The sequence below is a fragment of the Centruroides sculpturatus genome, unplaced genomic scaffold (genome assembly GCF_000671375.1).
Source record: "Centruroides sculpturatus isolate CEXI.00-Female unplaced genomic scaffold, Cexi_2.0 scaffold303, whole genome shotgun sequence".
Lineage (NCBI taxonomy): Eukaryota > Metazoa > Arthropoda > Arachnida > Scorpiones > Buthidae > Centruroides > Centruroides sculpturatus.
This window is the reverse complement of record NW_019384613.1, coordinates 503,462-521,596: the sequence shown is the minus strand read 5'-3', so window position 1 is coordinate 521,596 and position 18,135 is coordinate 503,462. Positions and strand designations below refer to the sequence as shown.

General features: G+C 30.5%; 2 protein-coding genes across 5 annotated transcripts in view; one reads left to right on the top strand and one right to left on the bottom strand.

The window, feature by feature from the left end:
* The window catches only part of LOC111625304 (39S ribosomal protein L53, mitochondrial-like), an 18,075-nt gene extending 10,065 nt beyond the window's left edge, over positions 1–8,010 (bottom strand). The window contains exons 1-4 of one of the 4 annotated variants that reach the window (XM_023368430.1): positions 7,962–8,010; positions 7,623–7,829; positions 6,098–6,210; positions 1,783–2,622 (exon numbers count right to left, since the gene is read on the bottom strand). In XM_023368430.1, the coding sequence (XP_023224198.1) occupies positions 2,519–2,622; positions 6,098–6,210; positions 7,623–7,786 (381 nt within the window). In that variant the 5' untranslated portion in view covers positions 7,787–7,829; positions 7,962–8,010 and the 3' untranslated portion in view covers positions 1,783–2,518. The other 3 variants (XM_023368427.1, XM_023368429.1, XM_023368428.1) reach the window with 3 other exon arrangements.
* A 6,059-nt stretch (positions 8,011–14,069) lies between these two features.
* LOC111625298 (F-BAR domain only protein 2-like) overlaps positions 14,070–18,135 on the top strand; it is a 44,869-nt gene continuing 40,803 nt past the window's right edge. Inside the window, exon 1 of the mRNA XM_023368421.1 lies at positions 14,070–14,184. Coding sequence (XP_023224189.1) covers positions 14,155–14,184 — 30 coding nt within the window. The 5' untranslated portion in view covers positions 14,070–14,154. The remainder of the gene's footprint in view (positions 14,185–18,135) is intronic.

Sequence of the window (18,135 nt, the reverse complement as noted above, 5' to 3'; positions counted from 1 at the left end):
ATTTATGCAATTTTAGTTTAATTAATGTCGTATAAAACTGACTGCTCATACAAGTTTGCTTAAAACATGTGACTCGAAAACCCCCAAAATGGCGGCTCAAGAAGTAGATCATGTGTGTCCTGATCTTCTTATATAGACCTTGGAACAGGCGGAAGCGTGGCCATTTTGGAACCATACGTAACATTAACCCTTATTTCTTTTACTACGATTACTAAAATTGAAGTTCATAATTTAAGAATTAAATTATAGTGGTAGAAAATAATATAAAAGTATTTATATTATTTATACTCGTACAATTTCAAAACTAATTTCTGTAATAATTTGCCTCTGACTTAACGGATATTTTGATATTATTGATGACAAAAGTTTAAAAATCATTGATTTGCTTACCGGTCCATTATTTTTGTTTGACGGAGTTGAATTGTTTGGACCACGTGGCACGAAAAATTTTGTCAAGGTCCTGATGAGAACATGCAGAGGACTGAACGTGTGAAAGAAGACCACTGAGTCAAGACATTTATATGTGCAACTATCTATGTTGTTGATGTCAACGGACATACACCATTTGTATGTTGTGATTGGATAATTTAAATTAGTAAGCAGTGACACTAGTGAGACTTTATTAAACTAATTTTATCTCACTTTTTCGTTAAGGCATGAAATATTATAATGTACTCAAAATGTACTAAAAATCTAAGTGTACTTTCAATTTACTGGAAAGGGCAAAATGTACCCGAAAAGTACAAATGTACTAGGAATGGCAACGCTGCTCCCCTACCTACTTTTTATATTGGCTCCACTCCTATCATGTTAACATCATTCAATGATCTAAAAATAATTTTTGATAATGAACTTACTTTTAAAAATCATGTTGATAAAATAGTTAAATCTGGTTATTAGACAGATTTACAAGAACACCAGCATTCTATATCTTGTCTAAAAGTACATTAAGAGTACTTTTTTTTTTACTAATTTTCAGTCTTGTATTGATTATAGATTACCCCATTTGGACTATGGCACTTTCCATTTTGGATAAAATTGATAAAGTTTTATCGTGAGCTCTATCTTTTAATAAATTATGCAATCTACTGTATACTCAAAATCCTACTTTGTTAGGATTAGATTAGGTCAGGAGTTTCCAACTTATGTTTCACAGAACCTTAGGAACAGTTCTGCCAGTAAAATTTGGGGTTCCACAATAAAATCTGTTGAGTCTAGTGATGTATGAATGTGCCAATGCAGATTTGGGATGAGGTGTAATTATCCTAGTCTTGGATTGAGTCCTCTTATGACCTCTAATATATATCCTATAATTAATGTCCCAACATAGTGTAGTGTGTTGTAGCGCAATGGTATAGCATACCAGCAGGAATATCAGTAAAAAATTATTTGATAAGTTGGGAACTGCTGGATTAGGTTTTCCTTCATTTTTTGAGTGTATCAAAAATTTTGTCTATTTATTTTCTATAAAAAATGTACACTTTCTCTTTGAAAATTTTTTTTTAAGAATTGATGTCTGTTAAAAATTAATTTAAAATTCGAGATACACTATTTCACAAAACCAATGAACTAGCAATACAAAGAACTACTCACTTTGAGAAGCAAATGTTTTTGTGCATTTTTAAAAAGACATACTCAGGTTGGTGTTTAAAATTCAATCATTCATTATTGGAACAGATCATAAACTTTAAAATCTATCCTCCTCCAAACATCAATGACTAGTTTATGATTGGTGGAATGTTTGTATGTAGCAACCTGCATGAAATGTGCTTCTGTGGAATATTTTCCATAGATTGGAGATTGTGCTATTCACTTTTTTTTTTTATTGCTGGTTTATTGGTTTTGTGAAGTAGTGGCTCTTGGATTAATATTAATCAGTATTTGGGTATTGTTTTTCTAATTTAAAATTGTTTACATTTGGAAGTGTAAGAATATTATGAATATTTAAAATAGAATTGAATCCATGTCTCTCTGAGGAAGAACATTATGTTTCGCAAACGTTTTCGAACGTTTGCGATATTTATCCGTCATATCACCCACACCGGTAACGGGTTCAATGTGTTGATTTCATCCCGATGTTCTTTGAATGTAGAAGTTTATATTATGAATTATTTGATATTTTAAGTAATTAAATAAATTGAAAAAAATTATTAATTATAACTAAGGGTTGGATTTTGGTGTATTTAAAATCACAATATATGCATGTTAAAAGTTCCAGTAACCTACTCTAAAATTTGTAGGTTGAAATGCATATATACTTTACTTCTGTCTACAATCAAATGTTATATCTATTATGTCACATATTTTTAGGTAGCAAGATATGTGAGAATAGATAACAAAAGCAATTTGCAGTCATAAAAAATGTAGAAAGTGCATAATCAAGTCAATTACAAATAAAATTACACATCCAATAAAATTTTATTATTGGTGATTTGCTTTTTATCCTTTTATATTACAATTTGGATATATGAGCACTAACAAGTAAGTTTTGGCTCTATGGAGACGTAATTGCACAGAATCAGGCAAACACAGTTTTATTATAACTACAGTATGCATTCCAAAATTTTATTATATTAATTTTTATAAGTAGAAAAGTTCTGAAGGACAGTTGATATCTACTGCCTAAAAATTAACAAATATAAAAACAAGACAACAATTACATAAAATCAAAAATTATTGTTTTAACATTTTAATTTAAAAAAGAAAAATTAAGAAATAAAAAAAAATCATCAAAATTATTTAAATTTTGAGAAATGATAAAAAAAAAAAAAGGACCTTTGAGATACATTCAAATGAAACAATAGAGTGAACACAAGATGAAGGTCATATGTTTAGTGGAATATGTAAAAAAGTCAATCATAAATAAAGACATTGCTTACTTTATCTTAATTTTTTAATCAAAATTGCAAATTGTGTGTATAAACCCATATAATTTGCAATTATTTTATGTAATAATTGCATTGATTTGAAAAAATTCATTCGCCAATATAAATCAGCAATCTCAATTATCAGTCAGGTATACTGTTGCTGAACATGGTCTTCAATGAAAAGTTCCATAGAACTTAAAAAATCCAAAGCAACTTACTTAACTCTAATTTTCTTGAAAATGTTTGATAAGTGTGTTTTCTTCCTTTCATGGCCTGCAGCAGGGCCCTCAGACCAGGATCGTTGGCAAGCCACCCTTCTCCCACTTGAACCCAAGACCTTAGTGATGCAAGGGACTTAACCACTCGGCCCCTGTGGCCGCTTTGGGATTATGATAAGGCCTTATAATATTTTTTGTCATTTAACTTTGAGATTATTTTCATTCATAAATTAAGCACACATTTACAAAAACATAGATTAGATTTATTAAAGACAATAAAGGAATTACACTGACAAATTTTACAATGATAAACACAACATTAAAAACAAAAAATAAGAACCAACACGAGAACTGAAAGAATGACAGAAATTGCAAAACAAACCCAAGAAACTATCAATTAAATTTTTTTCAGTAAATTTTCTGACTTTTGCCAAAGCAAATTGCCATAATTGTAAACAGAAAAATTCTGATAAAAGTTTTTTCAGCTTATATAACAATCATAAAAATTACCTTTCTAAGTTAATAATAGTAGCTTAGAATATTAATTAAACTATGTCAAGAACTCAATATTCCACAAGAAAATCCAAGCAAAGCAAAAAATACAAGCTGGCCATCTTTATATAGGTCCCCTTGAACCCAGGCCCCCTGAATAGGGTCCGGTCAGTCACTACCATGTGGGGGCCATGATCCCTTTGCTTAACAAAGGTTTATACCATAGCCTATCCACACAAACAGTACTATTGAAAATTATGAGGACCATGTCGGGACCCTTACCAGATACTTGGCTGGATGGCTGAGAGGTCAAGGTGACAGCCTACCGCTCTGGGGATCCAGGTTCGAATCCAGACAGGTCAATAAATCCCCAGGAATTTTTTGAGTAGTAGTCCATCCGGATATGTCGGGCCCATCCCTCACCACCCGACCACACCATTGTGGGCCTGGCCAAACCCATAATGGGCTTGCGAAAAGAGGCCCTCTTAGTGCCCACAGAGTGGAAAGAGTTAAAAAAAAAACCCCTTACCAGATTCATTCTCAAAAATATTTATTTGTCATATTGTTTTGTTTAGATTTCTTCAAGAGATATTTTAATCTTAATGATATAAATGCAAAATTTCAAATTTCATATAATAGAAAAAAATTAAGAAAACTTATTAAGGATTAATAGAAATAATATCTTTCAGTAACTGTACTATCATAATAACAAACCCATAACCATTAAATATGTAGTAACTAACATTTATTAATCTAATATTTTCGGTCCTTTTGATTGACCATCTTCAGGAAAATACATAAAATTTAAAATTTCACAAAATGAACAAAGCCATCCGTATTCCAAAATGGTATACCCCCATTTTGGAATACAGATGGCAACTCTCTGAATTGTCTTCAGAGAAAAGCCATGTAAATTGGGGTTGAAACTAACAAGAAAAATCACATTTAAAAGAAATCCCATGGTATATGGGATGCTAAGGAATGACAAAGAGACCATGACCCAACATGCATTCCAGATGTGTACAGAATATCAATAAAAGACAGTAGAAGGTATAGTAACATATGCTAGATAGGAGCCACTACTAGATCACTAAAGGAGAGGATCAAACAAAAATAACATCTAAAAAGAGCAACTGGTTACAGAGAGGGGCAGGCAGTAAATTCTAGAGAAAACATCATGCTTTCACCAGCCTGGAAAGTATTGATAAATAAAATCTAAAGGCAAACAATGTAAGTGGATGAAAGTGTGAGAGTATAAATATGAAAAGTGAAATTTGGAAAGTTCTATGCATACGTTATTTCACTATGAATAATTTATGTTTTAGATGTCTATTGATTTTGCAACATATGCGATATTGTATAATACATAAAAATAACCGACATACACATTTTTTAAAATTCATATATTCCAAAAATAGAAGCTTATAAAAACCATTTTGGAATATGGACAGTTTTGTTCTTTTTGTGAAATTTTAAACTATATTTTACTGAAGATGGTCAATCAAAAAGACTGAAAACATTAGTTTAATAAATGTTAGTTACTGCATATATAATGGTTACAGGTTTGTTATTATTTCTATTATATTATAGATGGACTGAATTGTAATAGAATTGACCAATATTGATGAGATGAAATCCTGATTCAAATACTCATCTCATTATTAATATTTTTTCATGATATATTTAATGTACATCTATTTAACTAATCAGAATTCTAAAAAAACGAAAACATCTGAATAATAAAGAATGCAAATTTTTAAATAAATGCCAATAACAAATTAAAATTTAAAATTGTTTATAATAATACTAGCAGGTGGGCCCGGCGTTGCTCGGGCAAAAGTAACGATAGCGAAGATTAAGATTATTACGTTATAGTCAACCTTACCCGTTTTCACAGAATGCAAAAATTGGATCCCCTGTTTCCAGACTAATTAAAGAATTTTTACATGGGTCTAAAAATATCTTCAATTTCCTGCAAAAATGAAAACCAACTGCACTTTCTCTTAAAACATCGCTTTTTCTTAACAATTCCATTGTTAGTTAAAACTTTTATTGTTACTTAAAACTTCCATTGTTACTTAACAGTGTTAAGCTTAATCCTGTCCCTCTCCCCCCAGGGGGGCATTTCGAAAAATCCCTTCTTAGTGTGCATTTTCGTGACGTACCCTAACTGTGTACCAAATTTCAGCTTCCAACTCCTAACTGTTTGGGCTCTGCACTTATTATTATTATTATCATCAACCCGTCTCGATTATATTATAGATTATATTAACAACCAAACAACTTCCATATTCACCTGGGTAATGATAACTGTGAAAATATGAAGTCTGAATAAACAAATTTTTGTGAATAGATAAACTTTATATTCTCTACACATGCTTTTAAATTAAACACTAAATATCAAATTAAACTTAAATAATAACTAAATCAAAATATAAATTATTCAATTCATTCATTACTAATTTACACCAGAGAAAACATTTGATAGAGCATATTTTATATTTACTGTAAAATACTTACCGATGGTAACTAATGCAGTTGGTTCCGAACGATCGTTAACAACCGAAGTTTTAAAAGCACATTTCACGTTGCTCTGACGTATTCTTGGTGCCGATAAATAATAAACAAAATCACTAAAGTAATGAAAAAGAAAAAAAACACAATTAAATAATCTTAATTAAACAACACCATCAAAATGTTTTGTTGGTGTTATTTGATAGTATATAATCAGTTTTGGGAAGATTTAGAATAATCTTAATATCATGAGATGAGAATCAGAGGGTTCTATACGAATTTTTTTCAGTTTAACCTGTGATTTGGACAATCATCTTTCTGTTAACAGAGAATTTGCCATTTGATGAGCAGCAGGGGCCTAGAGACAAACTTTTGGTGTAAAAATTTGGCTCTAATCTACAAAAGTTGGCAAACTTCAAATTCTTCCGCTGTAAAATTTTCAGGTAGAACCCTCCTTGGTTCTTACCTCAAATATGCCAAATTTTATCAACCGTGGCAGGAATAGAAGAAAAAAAAAAAAAAAAAAAGGCCAAAATGGTAATCTGTAAAATCAATTCCTGTCTGAAATTTCCTTAAAATAAACTCTAATCTCTAACCTGACAAACATTATATCACACAAAATACAAAGCAAGACAATATACATATTTTATTCTCTACATTAAAAATCAATATACTCTGTTAAATAACTTAGTTGGATACAGATAATTTATTGAAATTTATTTANTCCACGGAAACTTTTTTTTACAAGTGTTATGTCCGTAGTAAACTCCACAAATGCTTTTGACCACCACTGAGGTCTGCTTCAGGTGGTGACTGACTGTGTTTCCTCCTGACCCATCGTAATATATTTTATAGTCGCTATTCCATATAATGTCTCGGACAGCAATACATTTTTAATAATTCCATTATTAAAAATATACATTTTAATAATGGAATTATTAAAAATGTATTCTCCTTATTGATTATGTTATATGAATAATAACATAATCAATAAGGAGAATATAGGAGTTAAATGAATTTGAAAAGGTAATTACTGAATTTATTTTGTATTTAGAACTAACATTTTGAAGAACTTATAATTTACATATTCTAAATTATAAGTTATTTTTATGCTTCTTACATAGATAAATATATACTTATACATATTTATTTTCAGTAATCGTGCAATTTATACATATACAGTATATACTCAATATTAACTAACATAAACTACAGGATTACCTTATTTTCTGTTATTTGATCCTAAAAATTAAATTATTCGTATCAAATTATTTTATTCCACAGAAATACCATAAAATGGATTCAATAAAATTAACATTTCTGAAATTCTTTATCTAATATAATTCACGTCTATAAATTTTTCACGCTACGACGATTTAAAACTTAATTAACGAAGCTTTAAAGGATGGTAAACAATTCGTTTTTATACTACCGCATAATAGAGATACCATAAATATCGATTTGCCGCGAAAGGTTATCACGTTAAAAAGAATTTTCATCAATTTCACGTCTTAATATAATATATACGTACCGTATAGACTTAACGTTAGGATGAAATGGATCGAATTTGACTTCAACTCTCTTAATGCCTTTAAGATGAAATTCCTTGAGAAGTGTATGTGTAGCTTTGGCAACTGGATTAACCGATGGTTGAAAGATTGTAGCTGCTAAATTCTGCAGATGTCCCAATCCCATGTTACCGTTCAACTCACGCTCGCCACCAATTACATAAAATGCACTAAATTAGAGTTTGATAAGTGTTTTACTTTTAAAAATCTTTCAAATATTTTACAGAAAATTATTTATGTATTTTAGAAATATTAAATATTTGCTAATATAAATTGATAAGCGTATCGATAAATTATATTACCCACGTGTTCGAGATTTATCAGTAGACCGGATATGGTTATAAATTCCCCCTAAATGAAAATATATTAAAAATGTTTAAATATTTACATATATTCGGTTATGTAAATAATTTTAAAATTATAATATTAATATCTGCAGGCGTAATCATTACTTGAATTTTATTTAATCTGAGGTGTTTTCTAACGTATCCGATTTATGGTACGGTACATTTCGCAGAGCACCGAATCGTAAATATTCCATTTTAACTTAGATCATTAATTAAAGTAATGAATGTTCAAGAATGAAAATTTTTGGATAATTTATGAGTTTAAGTATTAAGAAATCATAATATATAAAAGTCCTCGTGAAAACCTTTTTGCAGTATATACCAATTATGGCCAAACCTTGTCGCATATACTGTGTATCAGAAAAATATGAGAGCCGCATCCTATATTGGAGCGGTATTTTATACAGTATATATGAACTTCCCACGCAAACTGGAAGTCACGTTTTTTCAATTCAAAACTCCCCCCAAAGCATATGACCGGCACGACTCTATTGTTTATGATGTATGGGGGCAAGCCACTACTAATTTGAGGTGGAGAGCATATATTTTAAATGATTTAAAAATATGATAAAAAAAAATTGCAGCCTGGCATCGTGACCATGTCACAATAAATAATTGCTCGTACTTATAGTTTGTTTGTGAAAACTTTGTTTTCAACTTGTGAAAATATTTACAATGAAAAAGCACATTTTGACCTTTGTCGTGTTACGAACCACACAATATTGAAGTTAAAATCCTTCTAAGAGGTAATAAGGAGTTAATAACCGTGGAAAATAGAAGAAGCGTTGCATTTGCCCATCAAAAATAGACAAAGAAAGCATGCCAGTAATTGCCGGTAAGAGACTGATATGTAGAAATTACACCATCTAGGATGTGTACAAATTGTGTACTATATACATCATTGTGAATAACAAAAGTATATTAGGACGAACTAACCTTTTGTTCGTTATGTTGGAGACACTAAAGCCGTGAGCCCAAATAGGGATTAGAAAATTACCAATCCGAAATGCATTCTTAAATAGGCGAAATAAAGAAAATTGTTTTAATCTCGGTCTCTGCTAGTTGTGCATAATTAAGAAAGACGTGATAGATTTTATTAGTCTCACTATTGGAAGAAGAAACTTTTTCTTATAACTTTTTATACGCACTCCAGCCTGACGAAATAGAGTCTGTCTCCTCGAAGTTAACTACCGTCCTTTTCCCGAAGGCTTTGTACTAGTACATTTCTAACCTTTCAAGTTGTTTCGGCCGAAGCACTATTTTTTCCCGATGGCGTCTTTTTCATTCCTAAAGAATGAGGAAATTGTAGGGTTTTTGTAAAACCCTACAATTTCCCCTCTCCTTAGAATTTTGTGCTTACTACTGGCTATCTCCTTATAGATGGAACGGAGGGCTTTTTCGTAGGTGACTACCACACCGTGTGATAGAACTGCCTTGGCTGAAACATTTGGAAACGATAGATACCTACAAACTGTTCGGGATGAATATATATAGTCCACCTATATGTTACCGTAGGCCTTTCATTATACAGTTTAGCAAAGTCACCGCAGAGGAAATTGCCGTCAACTTTGATGTTATAAACAATAACGTAACGAAACGATAACGTCATCCATGTTTATATCAAAATATATTTTAAATTATCATCATGTTACCGAACGCCGTTTAGTAAAATTGTTATAAAAAGTTTTAATTGGCATAAATTTGAGAGATTGTAATTTTGAGTAACATTTTGAATAAAATTCATTTGTTTCTAAGCAATTTTCTTCTTATAAGCATAAAATAAAACCGTAAAACTGAATCAGCTCAATGGGGTGAACTCTGACCTATCGACCCGGAAGTTTGGCCAGTACGTCGCCAATAATGAGAAAGGCTTAAGTTTAAAATTTGAGCTTTCTAGATCCAGTAGTTTTTTTCTCTACGAGCGTCTGAAATTCCGGATGAAGAAAAGTGAGAAGAAAATAGAGTTTTGCTCTATTTAATTGCTTATATTTCGGTAACCGCTTTATACATACTGTAATATTGAAATTTTGCACATTACCTAAGAAATTAATTTTCCTTCGAACGAGACGAGATATTCGAAATAACTATAGGTGTTTGGGGGCGGAAAAATCGACCCCCGAAATTCGGCAACTCAGATTCCTGCATGTGTAGTCAGTCAGTAACGTTTTTACTTGCCTGCGAGTCACTACCATGATTCCTGATAAAAGACCCTACATTATTCGATCAAATTTCATCTGTCGTTATTAAATACAGAACGTCCTCCATATATGTCATACTTAAGTTCCTAAAACGCGTCGTGAACAAAATGGTGTACATCGAATAGCAATTTCTCACCGAAATAATATATTAAGTCGGAGATACGGTACATTCCAGACCAACTAAAAACAATTTATGTGCAAGTGTCTAGTGTACAATAACAAACTCTTTATAACTAAGTGTTATACTTTCAACACCTAGTATAAGAAGGTGACGGTCGGATGTTTGAGCGGTTAAAACTTCCGTCTACCGCTCTGAGATCGATTTCGGGCTGTCGAAGAACTCAGGGCGATCTGTACCTGGTGTCAAGTCCCGTCCCATACAGTCCAGCGACCCACATTGTGGATCTTGAAAAACCGAGGGTGGGTAATCGATTGAAACTGTGAAAACGTTACTTACGAATGAATAACGAAAGAATGAAAACGAGCCGTAAAGGTGATCCGAACGTTGGGGACGCAGCTCAGATGGTAGAGCGCTCGCTTTGCATGCGAGAAGTACTGAGATCGATATTCCGCGTCTCCTTTTAATGGTAATTTTTTTTTCTCTACGCTTCGTCATACCTGGAGATGTAGTACGCAAGTGCATCGCTGCTACCGACTTTATACTGACGGTGTACTTGCAGCCTGCTTCCGAAACAATAAGAATTTTGGTTATGAAGTTGTAAAACGGAATTTTTCCAGCCAGTTGTATGATTGAAATTTAAACAAGAATTCGCTCTGACAAAATTATTTAATAACTTTAGCAAAAATCTGAAAAAGTATTTCGAGAATTCGATCGTTTATACAAACCGGATGTAATTAGAATGAATTTTAAAAGAGAAATCACANTGTACCTGGTGTCAAGTCCCGTCCCATACAGTCCAGCGACCCACATTGTGGATCTTGAAAAACCAAGGGTGGGTAATCGATTGAAACTGTGAAAACGTTACTTACGAATGAATAACGAAAGAATGAAAACGAGCCGTAAAGGTGATCCGAACGTTGGGGACGCAGCTCAGATGGTAGAGCGCTCGCTTTGCATGCGAGAAGTACTGAGATCGATACTCCGCGTCTCCTTTTAATGGTAATTTTTTTTTTCTCTACGCTTCGTCATACCTGGAGATGTAGTACTCAAGTGCATCGCTGCTACCGACTTTATACTGACGGTGTACTTGCAGCCTGCTTCCGAAACAATAAGAATTTTGGCGAACCGAAAAGTTATGAAGTTGTAAAACGGAATTTTTCCAGCCAGTTGTATGATTGAAATTTAAACAAGAATTCGCTCTGACAAAATTATTTAATAACTTTAGCAAAAATCTGAAAAAGTATTTCGAGAATTCGATCGTTTATACAAACCGGATGTAATTAGAACGAATTTTAAAAGAGAAATCACATTTTAAATACTTAAACAAAACGAATGTGGAGACGCCGAGTATCGATCTCGGTAATTATCGTGTGCTAAGCGAGCGCTCTACCATATGAGCTACGTCCCCATCGACTAAGTGGCTGAAATACTATCTGTAAATACTCGTAGCTCACTCTATTAAGCGTTTGTTAGGCAGTTGCGAACGAAGAACGTCACTGTTGCTAAAAGTAGGATACGCGCTCTTTGCCATCGGCCGCAAGCATCAATGAGAAATGCTTCACCAACCGTTTTTCCCGAACACTTTCGCTACAGCTTACAGCGATAGGTCGGATGTTTATAAAATTGGCAGGAGTCAATTTGCAAATAATAAGTACGTACACGGCTATCGCACTCCGACTGTAATGAAGTGTAAACCCGATGCACAGATACCAGCGCGGTACTCGTCGTTAGCGTCTTTCAGAAGTTTGAAACGGAAAGACCAATTATTTTTTGTGGTGCCAAAAATATTTTTCATTGCTGACGTTTGTTAAAATAACAGCGGCGGACGGACGGAGATGCCGAGCATCGACCTCGGTACCTCTCGCATGCGAAGCGAGCGCTCTACCGATTGAGTCACGTCCCCACTGCCTGGGCCACCTGAAATTCCTTCCACATTCGAATTCACTGAGGTACAACAGTGAAAACTAACATCCAGAATGAACGAATTATTTCAAAACGACAATCGAAAATTATCGACGTAATAAAGTTCGGCGCCCACAGTTAAATAGAAATTACTTTTGATGGGTTCAGCTTTGAATCTATCTTTTTGTTTAATTAAGTTAATTCAAAAGAGGATTATGAGGCCCTAGGTGCAATTGTTACAAGTTACTTTTATGTAAAAGTACTTTTAATGTTAAAAAGATAATAAAATCCTAAAATAATAACAAGTTCTTTTATTTCTAACACACACCGTCACTATGTATAATTTTTTGGTAATTTTTGTGGCTCCTGCCAGACGGCCGGGCCAAAGATGAGGGCCACTGAATTAATCAGATTAATTTCGATGTTAAATTAATCCCCGCAAGATGTTAGAAACATTGATTTTTAGAAAAGAAATCAAGGCCGAGGGTCGGATATGAAGCCTTAACGCGGATCAGCAGTTTGCGACTTACTAGTCATGTGAATAAGCTATCAAAAAATATTTGAAGAACTTTTAGTCATTTCTTCAACGTCGGATGCTTCATGAACTGTTGTGTAAGTAATTAGGTCAAAAATTTGGCAAAAGTACATTACAGTATTATATACAATAGGGAGGAAAAGGATCAAAAGTGGCTCAAAAACTGTACACTTAAATTAATGGACGTCCTCTTACAACTTTTTATTTATCTATCTTTAATCTGTTAGATCGTGTTTTGAACATCATATCAAGATCAAAATTAATATATTTTTGTGAAAGATGTTATGTTCATTGATATGCTTTATAAACAACTATGATTAATATTTATTATTCTCTATTTTAGTTCTTTTATAGTAAAATAAAAATCCCATAAAAATTTTTGTTTTATTAAAATTATGGACTCACGCGTTTGACGTTTCCTAGTATATTTCATTAATATTGATTGTATGAATGACAAATATAGATGAGATCTCATTTATTGCATTGCTTGATATTTATAAATCAAAATGCAATAGATATTTTTGGATTTATTTCTGAAAAAAACGGCAGCGAAATACAGTACATACCGTATATATTCAAAACATATTACTGTCGCAAAATATAGTTACACTATAATTTGGATAATTTTTGAATAGCGAATATAAACTAAATATGTATAAAAGTGAATAGAATGTTATAAACTTGCAAATAAAAACGAAATGAGACTTTATCATAGATTTTTGCTTTATTTATCAATGTATGCCACGACTTTTTTTTTTAGTTTCGCTACTACAAACTTGTTGCCACATTTACGTTCGCTCTTTGAAAATAAAGAGATTTTGTTCAGAGATGTAATTTTTAGCATTTTAAATTCATTAAGAAAAAAAATTAATTAATTATGTATTTAAGAATACAAATAAAATTGTAACTTTATTCAATAGATGGCAGTAGTAAATTTTTTCTTTCTGATCTTCACAAGTAGTAGACATAAATATTTTGCTCGAATTTAAAATGTTTTCAGTAAATTTATAACAAACAAAATACAAATTTTATAGATTAAGAACTCCGAAAAAATTATATAAAAATATTATTTAATTAAAAATTCGAGAAACCTTAGCCATAATTTATTGTAATTTTAGATGATTACATGAATTAAATTGTTATTAAACTACAAGAATTTAAAATAATAAATTTAAAATAAAATAAAATTATTATAATTTTATATTTCTTTATCAAGAAAATAAGTAAATAATAAAAATGAAAAAATTCGAAAATTGTAGTTTTAATAGCTAACAAAACAGACGATAGATCTGCGGTGGAGATTAAAAAAGTCGACAGGGGCGAGTAACGACGTTTAACTCTATCTGTCCACCCATTTATCGAGTTGTTTTGTTTTGTGTCTAATGTGCGGATATGCCAGTTGATTTTCGTGATTATTTTTGGGTAAGTAAAGAAGAAATCTTCTTTAAAATACAATATTTACTCGTGAGAGAAATCCAAACATCCTAACCCTAATTAACTTCCCTTTCCTTAATAGATCTGATTTGGTTATTTAGGGAAAAAATAAATAAATAAAAAAAATGGAACAATAAAAAACATAAATCACAGTTTATATGAATAAAAATCGATTAAAAAATTATAAGATGTAATCTGTATCTGTTTATGTATAAAATATGAGAGGTTGAATATATAAAAACATGAATTTGTTTAGATCAGGATGTTATACTTTAACCATTGGAATTAATGGAGTTTTAATTACAGCTAAACATTGAACGTTACATGTGTTAATGTACATGTAATGTTCAATGTTCAATGATCCTATGATACATTGCGGTTTATGTGACATTCGGTAACTTGAATGAGATTAATTGTTTTATGTGTTTTATGTAGGTGAATAAAATTTGAACTGATTGATAAGAGAAATAAGAGATTAGATAGCATTAAATTTGTGTATTAATTAAAAATTCCAATGAATTTCGATGACAAATGACTTTCTTTTTTTATCATTTATGTATAATTGACCCAGAAATTTAATTTGTGTATTTATTTTATGCAGAAATATAATATGATGTATTTTAATATATTTAAAATGCAAGTTTACAAATTGATAATATTAAGAATTGTTGTTTAAAACTTAGTTGACACAAAATGAATTAAATGAACATTGTCAGATTTCTTCCGAGCTAAATGCAGTATATAAATTAATTCATTTATATTCTTGTGAGATGGCATTTCTGTTTATTTCTAGACGAAGATTCAAAATAAATTAATTACTTATAAATAGCTCTGAAAGAAATTTGACAAAGCTTGGTTATGTAATTTTATAAGTAGTTGACAAATATTTTTCATAAAAATATATATGTAAATGTAAATACATATATATTTACTCTATATGCACATTATATGTTAATTGACTTTTACAAATATTAAAAATATTTTATTGATTCTATAAACAAAAATTTTAAAAACTGTTTTATATATTTTGTAATAATTTGTTTTGAAATTAAATTATTTTTAAATGTAATTATTTAATTTTGTATCCATAATGGGGATTAATGCAAGATAAATGCATTTGTGCTGATATATGCTGCTGATAAATTTTTAGGGTTTCTCTATAATTTCTGAAACTTTTCATATAATTATCTTATAATCAGCAAAAATCAAAGAAAAATTTAAGTATTTTGTAGCTTAAATAGTCAGATATGTTTTTTGAAAATGTGTTTTCATTAAAAAGCATTTTCTTCAATAATGAAATTATTTTGGCAAACTTACAGAATTTATATATATATATATATACTTACAATTTGTATGAACACAATGAAAAGTTTCATTAAAAGTTTTTCTTTTACAAAAATTTAATTATTATATTAAATATGTTAGTACAAATATATATATATACTGTATATATATTATATACAGTTCAATTGGCATATTCTAAACTATTGAAAATTAATATATTGTAAAGTTGACTCAAGATTTATAATATAAACGGAATCACTTTACAAATCATAACTTGAGATATTTGGATATTTTGTAATAAGTAGGGTTCAGGATCCTGTTATTTTTTTAATCATTTAAATTTCCCAGGAAATCCTGCAAATTCCTTAAAAATTTAGTTTTTCCTTATTTTGTGTTAAGTTGGGGAAATTTTGGTAATAGAAAATATAATTAACTCATAGATGTCACTTATTCATTTTCAATGACTCTAGCTGAAAAACTTGGATGCTTCTATTGAAGCAGCTGAGATAGAAAAATCAAGACATTAGACAGCAAAAGACATACTGCAAGGCATCTTGAAAATAAACTAGAAATCTTTGAGGCTATGGGTGAAAAAACCCAGAACATCTTTCTACTCTTGAATGCATTAAAGATGACTATCATATTAATAGGATCAGAAAAGGCATTCTCAGCAATAGGATGTTTTTGTTAGTAAAATAAGAACAAGGATGAATGATTGGAGTACTGACCATCTTTGTTTTTTAAAATCTTATTGTAAAAATTTACATTGATAATTTTTTGTTACATTACTCTTTGAATTTGAAGGTAATTTTCTTTTTTCTTTAAATTTTCTACGTAATTCAAAGAGGGTTTTGTTGTTGTTGTTGTAATTAGTTTTCAATGAACTTCAAGCAATTTTTTTATTTGTGAAAATTTCTATGTAATTCAAAGGAAATTTTTTAATACATATAGTATTTTACACAACAATATTATTTTTTGCCTATCATGGAGGTTGCAGAATGTATTAAATTTCTTTTAATTAATTAATTAAATGAAAAATAATTATATCATTTTTTTCAGGATAATTTATATAATATATTCCAAATATAATTAATTATATTTCCCAGATCCCAGGACACTGTCATCTTTTTCTTGAAATCTCTAGACAAGCAAAAAACTGGGAAATGAGAAATTGCAGTAATAAGTTTAATAATTTACAGTTTCTGAATCATTTTATTTTGCTTAAATAATACAAGTTTATGATTACCATTATCTTAAGTGTTTAGTATCAAAAAATTTTACTCATTTGTTACGTTCATAATAAAAATTTGCATTGCATTTCTGTTCAGAATAATTCCTAAATGCTACTTTATAAATTGAATAATTCAATTATCTTCATTGTAAAATAATTTTTGATCTTTTGAATCTATACATCAGTTTTCCATATCCACTGGTTCTGCATTTGCAGTTTTAATCAACCGTGAATCAAAAAGTTAAAAAAATAATAATTCAGACAATTGACTAAGGCAAAACAAATGTTCTCGGCCTTCTTCAGGTACACTGTGGTCTGTTAGAACATTGGTTAGTAGATATTGTAAACAGTGACACTGTTTGAATATCTATCAACTGACGTTCTAACAGACCACAGTGTACCTGAAGAAGGCTTATTAAGAAGACCGAGAACATTTGTACTCAGTGTGTAAACAGCTAGAAACAAAGTGAGAAATGTTTTGTCTTAGTCATTTTAAATAGTTCTAGCTCCAAATGCATAGAAATTCAGACAATTCAAAAGCAAAACTTAAATTTTCTTGCATTTTAAATATACTATGCTTTTTTTTTAATGTATTTCTCATTCAGGTCATTAAACAAAAACAATCTGTCAAAAGCAGTGGTTCTCAACTGGAGGTACTATACAGTATATGTACCCCCTAGGGGTACAAGCGTAAATCGAAAGGGTACATCTAACTTTCATTATAAAATGGTGTATGTTCAGCAATTTGCTGTAAATTATTAACACAAGAAACAAGAAACGACAAAAATGCTTTAAAATATCCCAGTATGAACATCAGTTTCCCTTTTAACAGTCCAAACAACTTGTTTATCCACTTGATTTGCCTGTCTATTTGTGCCATTAATGCTGAGTGAACCTGTAATCTAGTAAAATTACAGTTTAACTGAGCATTAATTTTAGAATAGAAAAAATTTTTTTTTCTATTCTATAATTATTGCTCAATGAGATTGGGGCTTTTTGTATTTTTACTGGACTACTGGTATTAGGAATAATGAGGCATGGATCATACCCCACCATGCAATGCGTGTCATTGCATGCATGCATTACTTGATATTTAGCAAATTTAGACGTTACATTTGTTACAAAAATTGAAAGATTCGTGTATTGTTCTGCACATTATAAATTCGCAGCCATTACTTTCAAGGTCAGTACACAATTATAATCTGTATTGAACAATGTGGGAACAAAATTTTGAAAACATTGCTGAAGATTTATCACAACAAATATCCCATTAAATTTTGTTATAAATTATTGTAGAATAATTTAAATTTTCTTTATCGTTAATTATAATTATTTATTTTTAGGAAATGTAATTTATGCATGTATTGAAATGACTTCTGTGATTTTATATAATATACTTATCAAATAATAATAAATAAATGTAT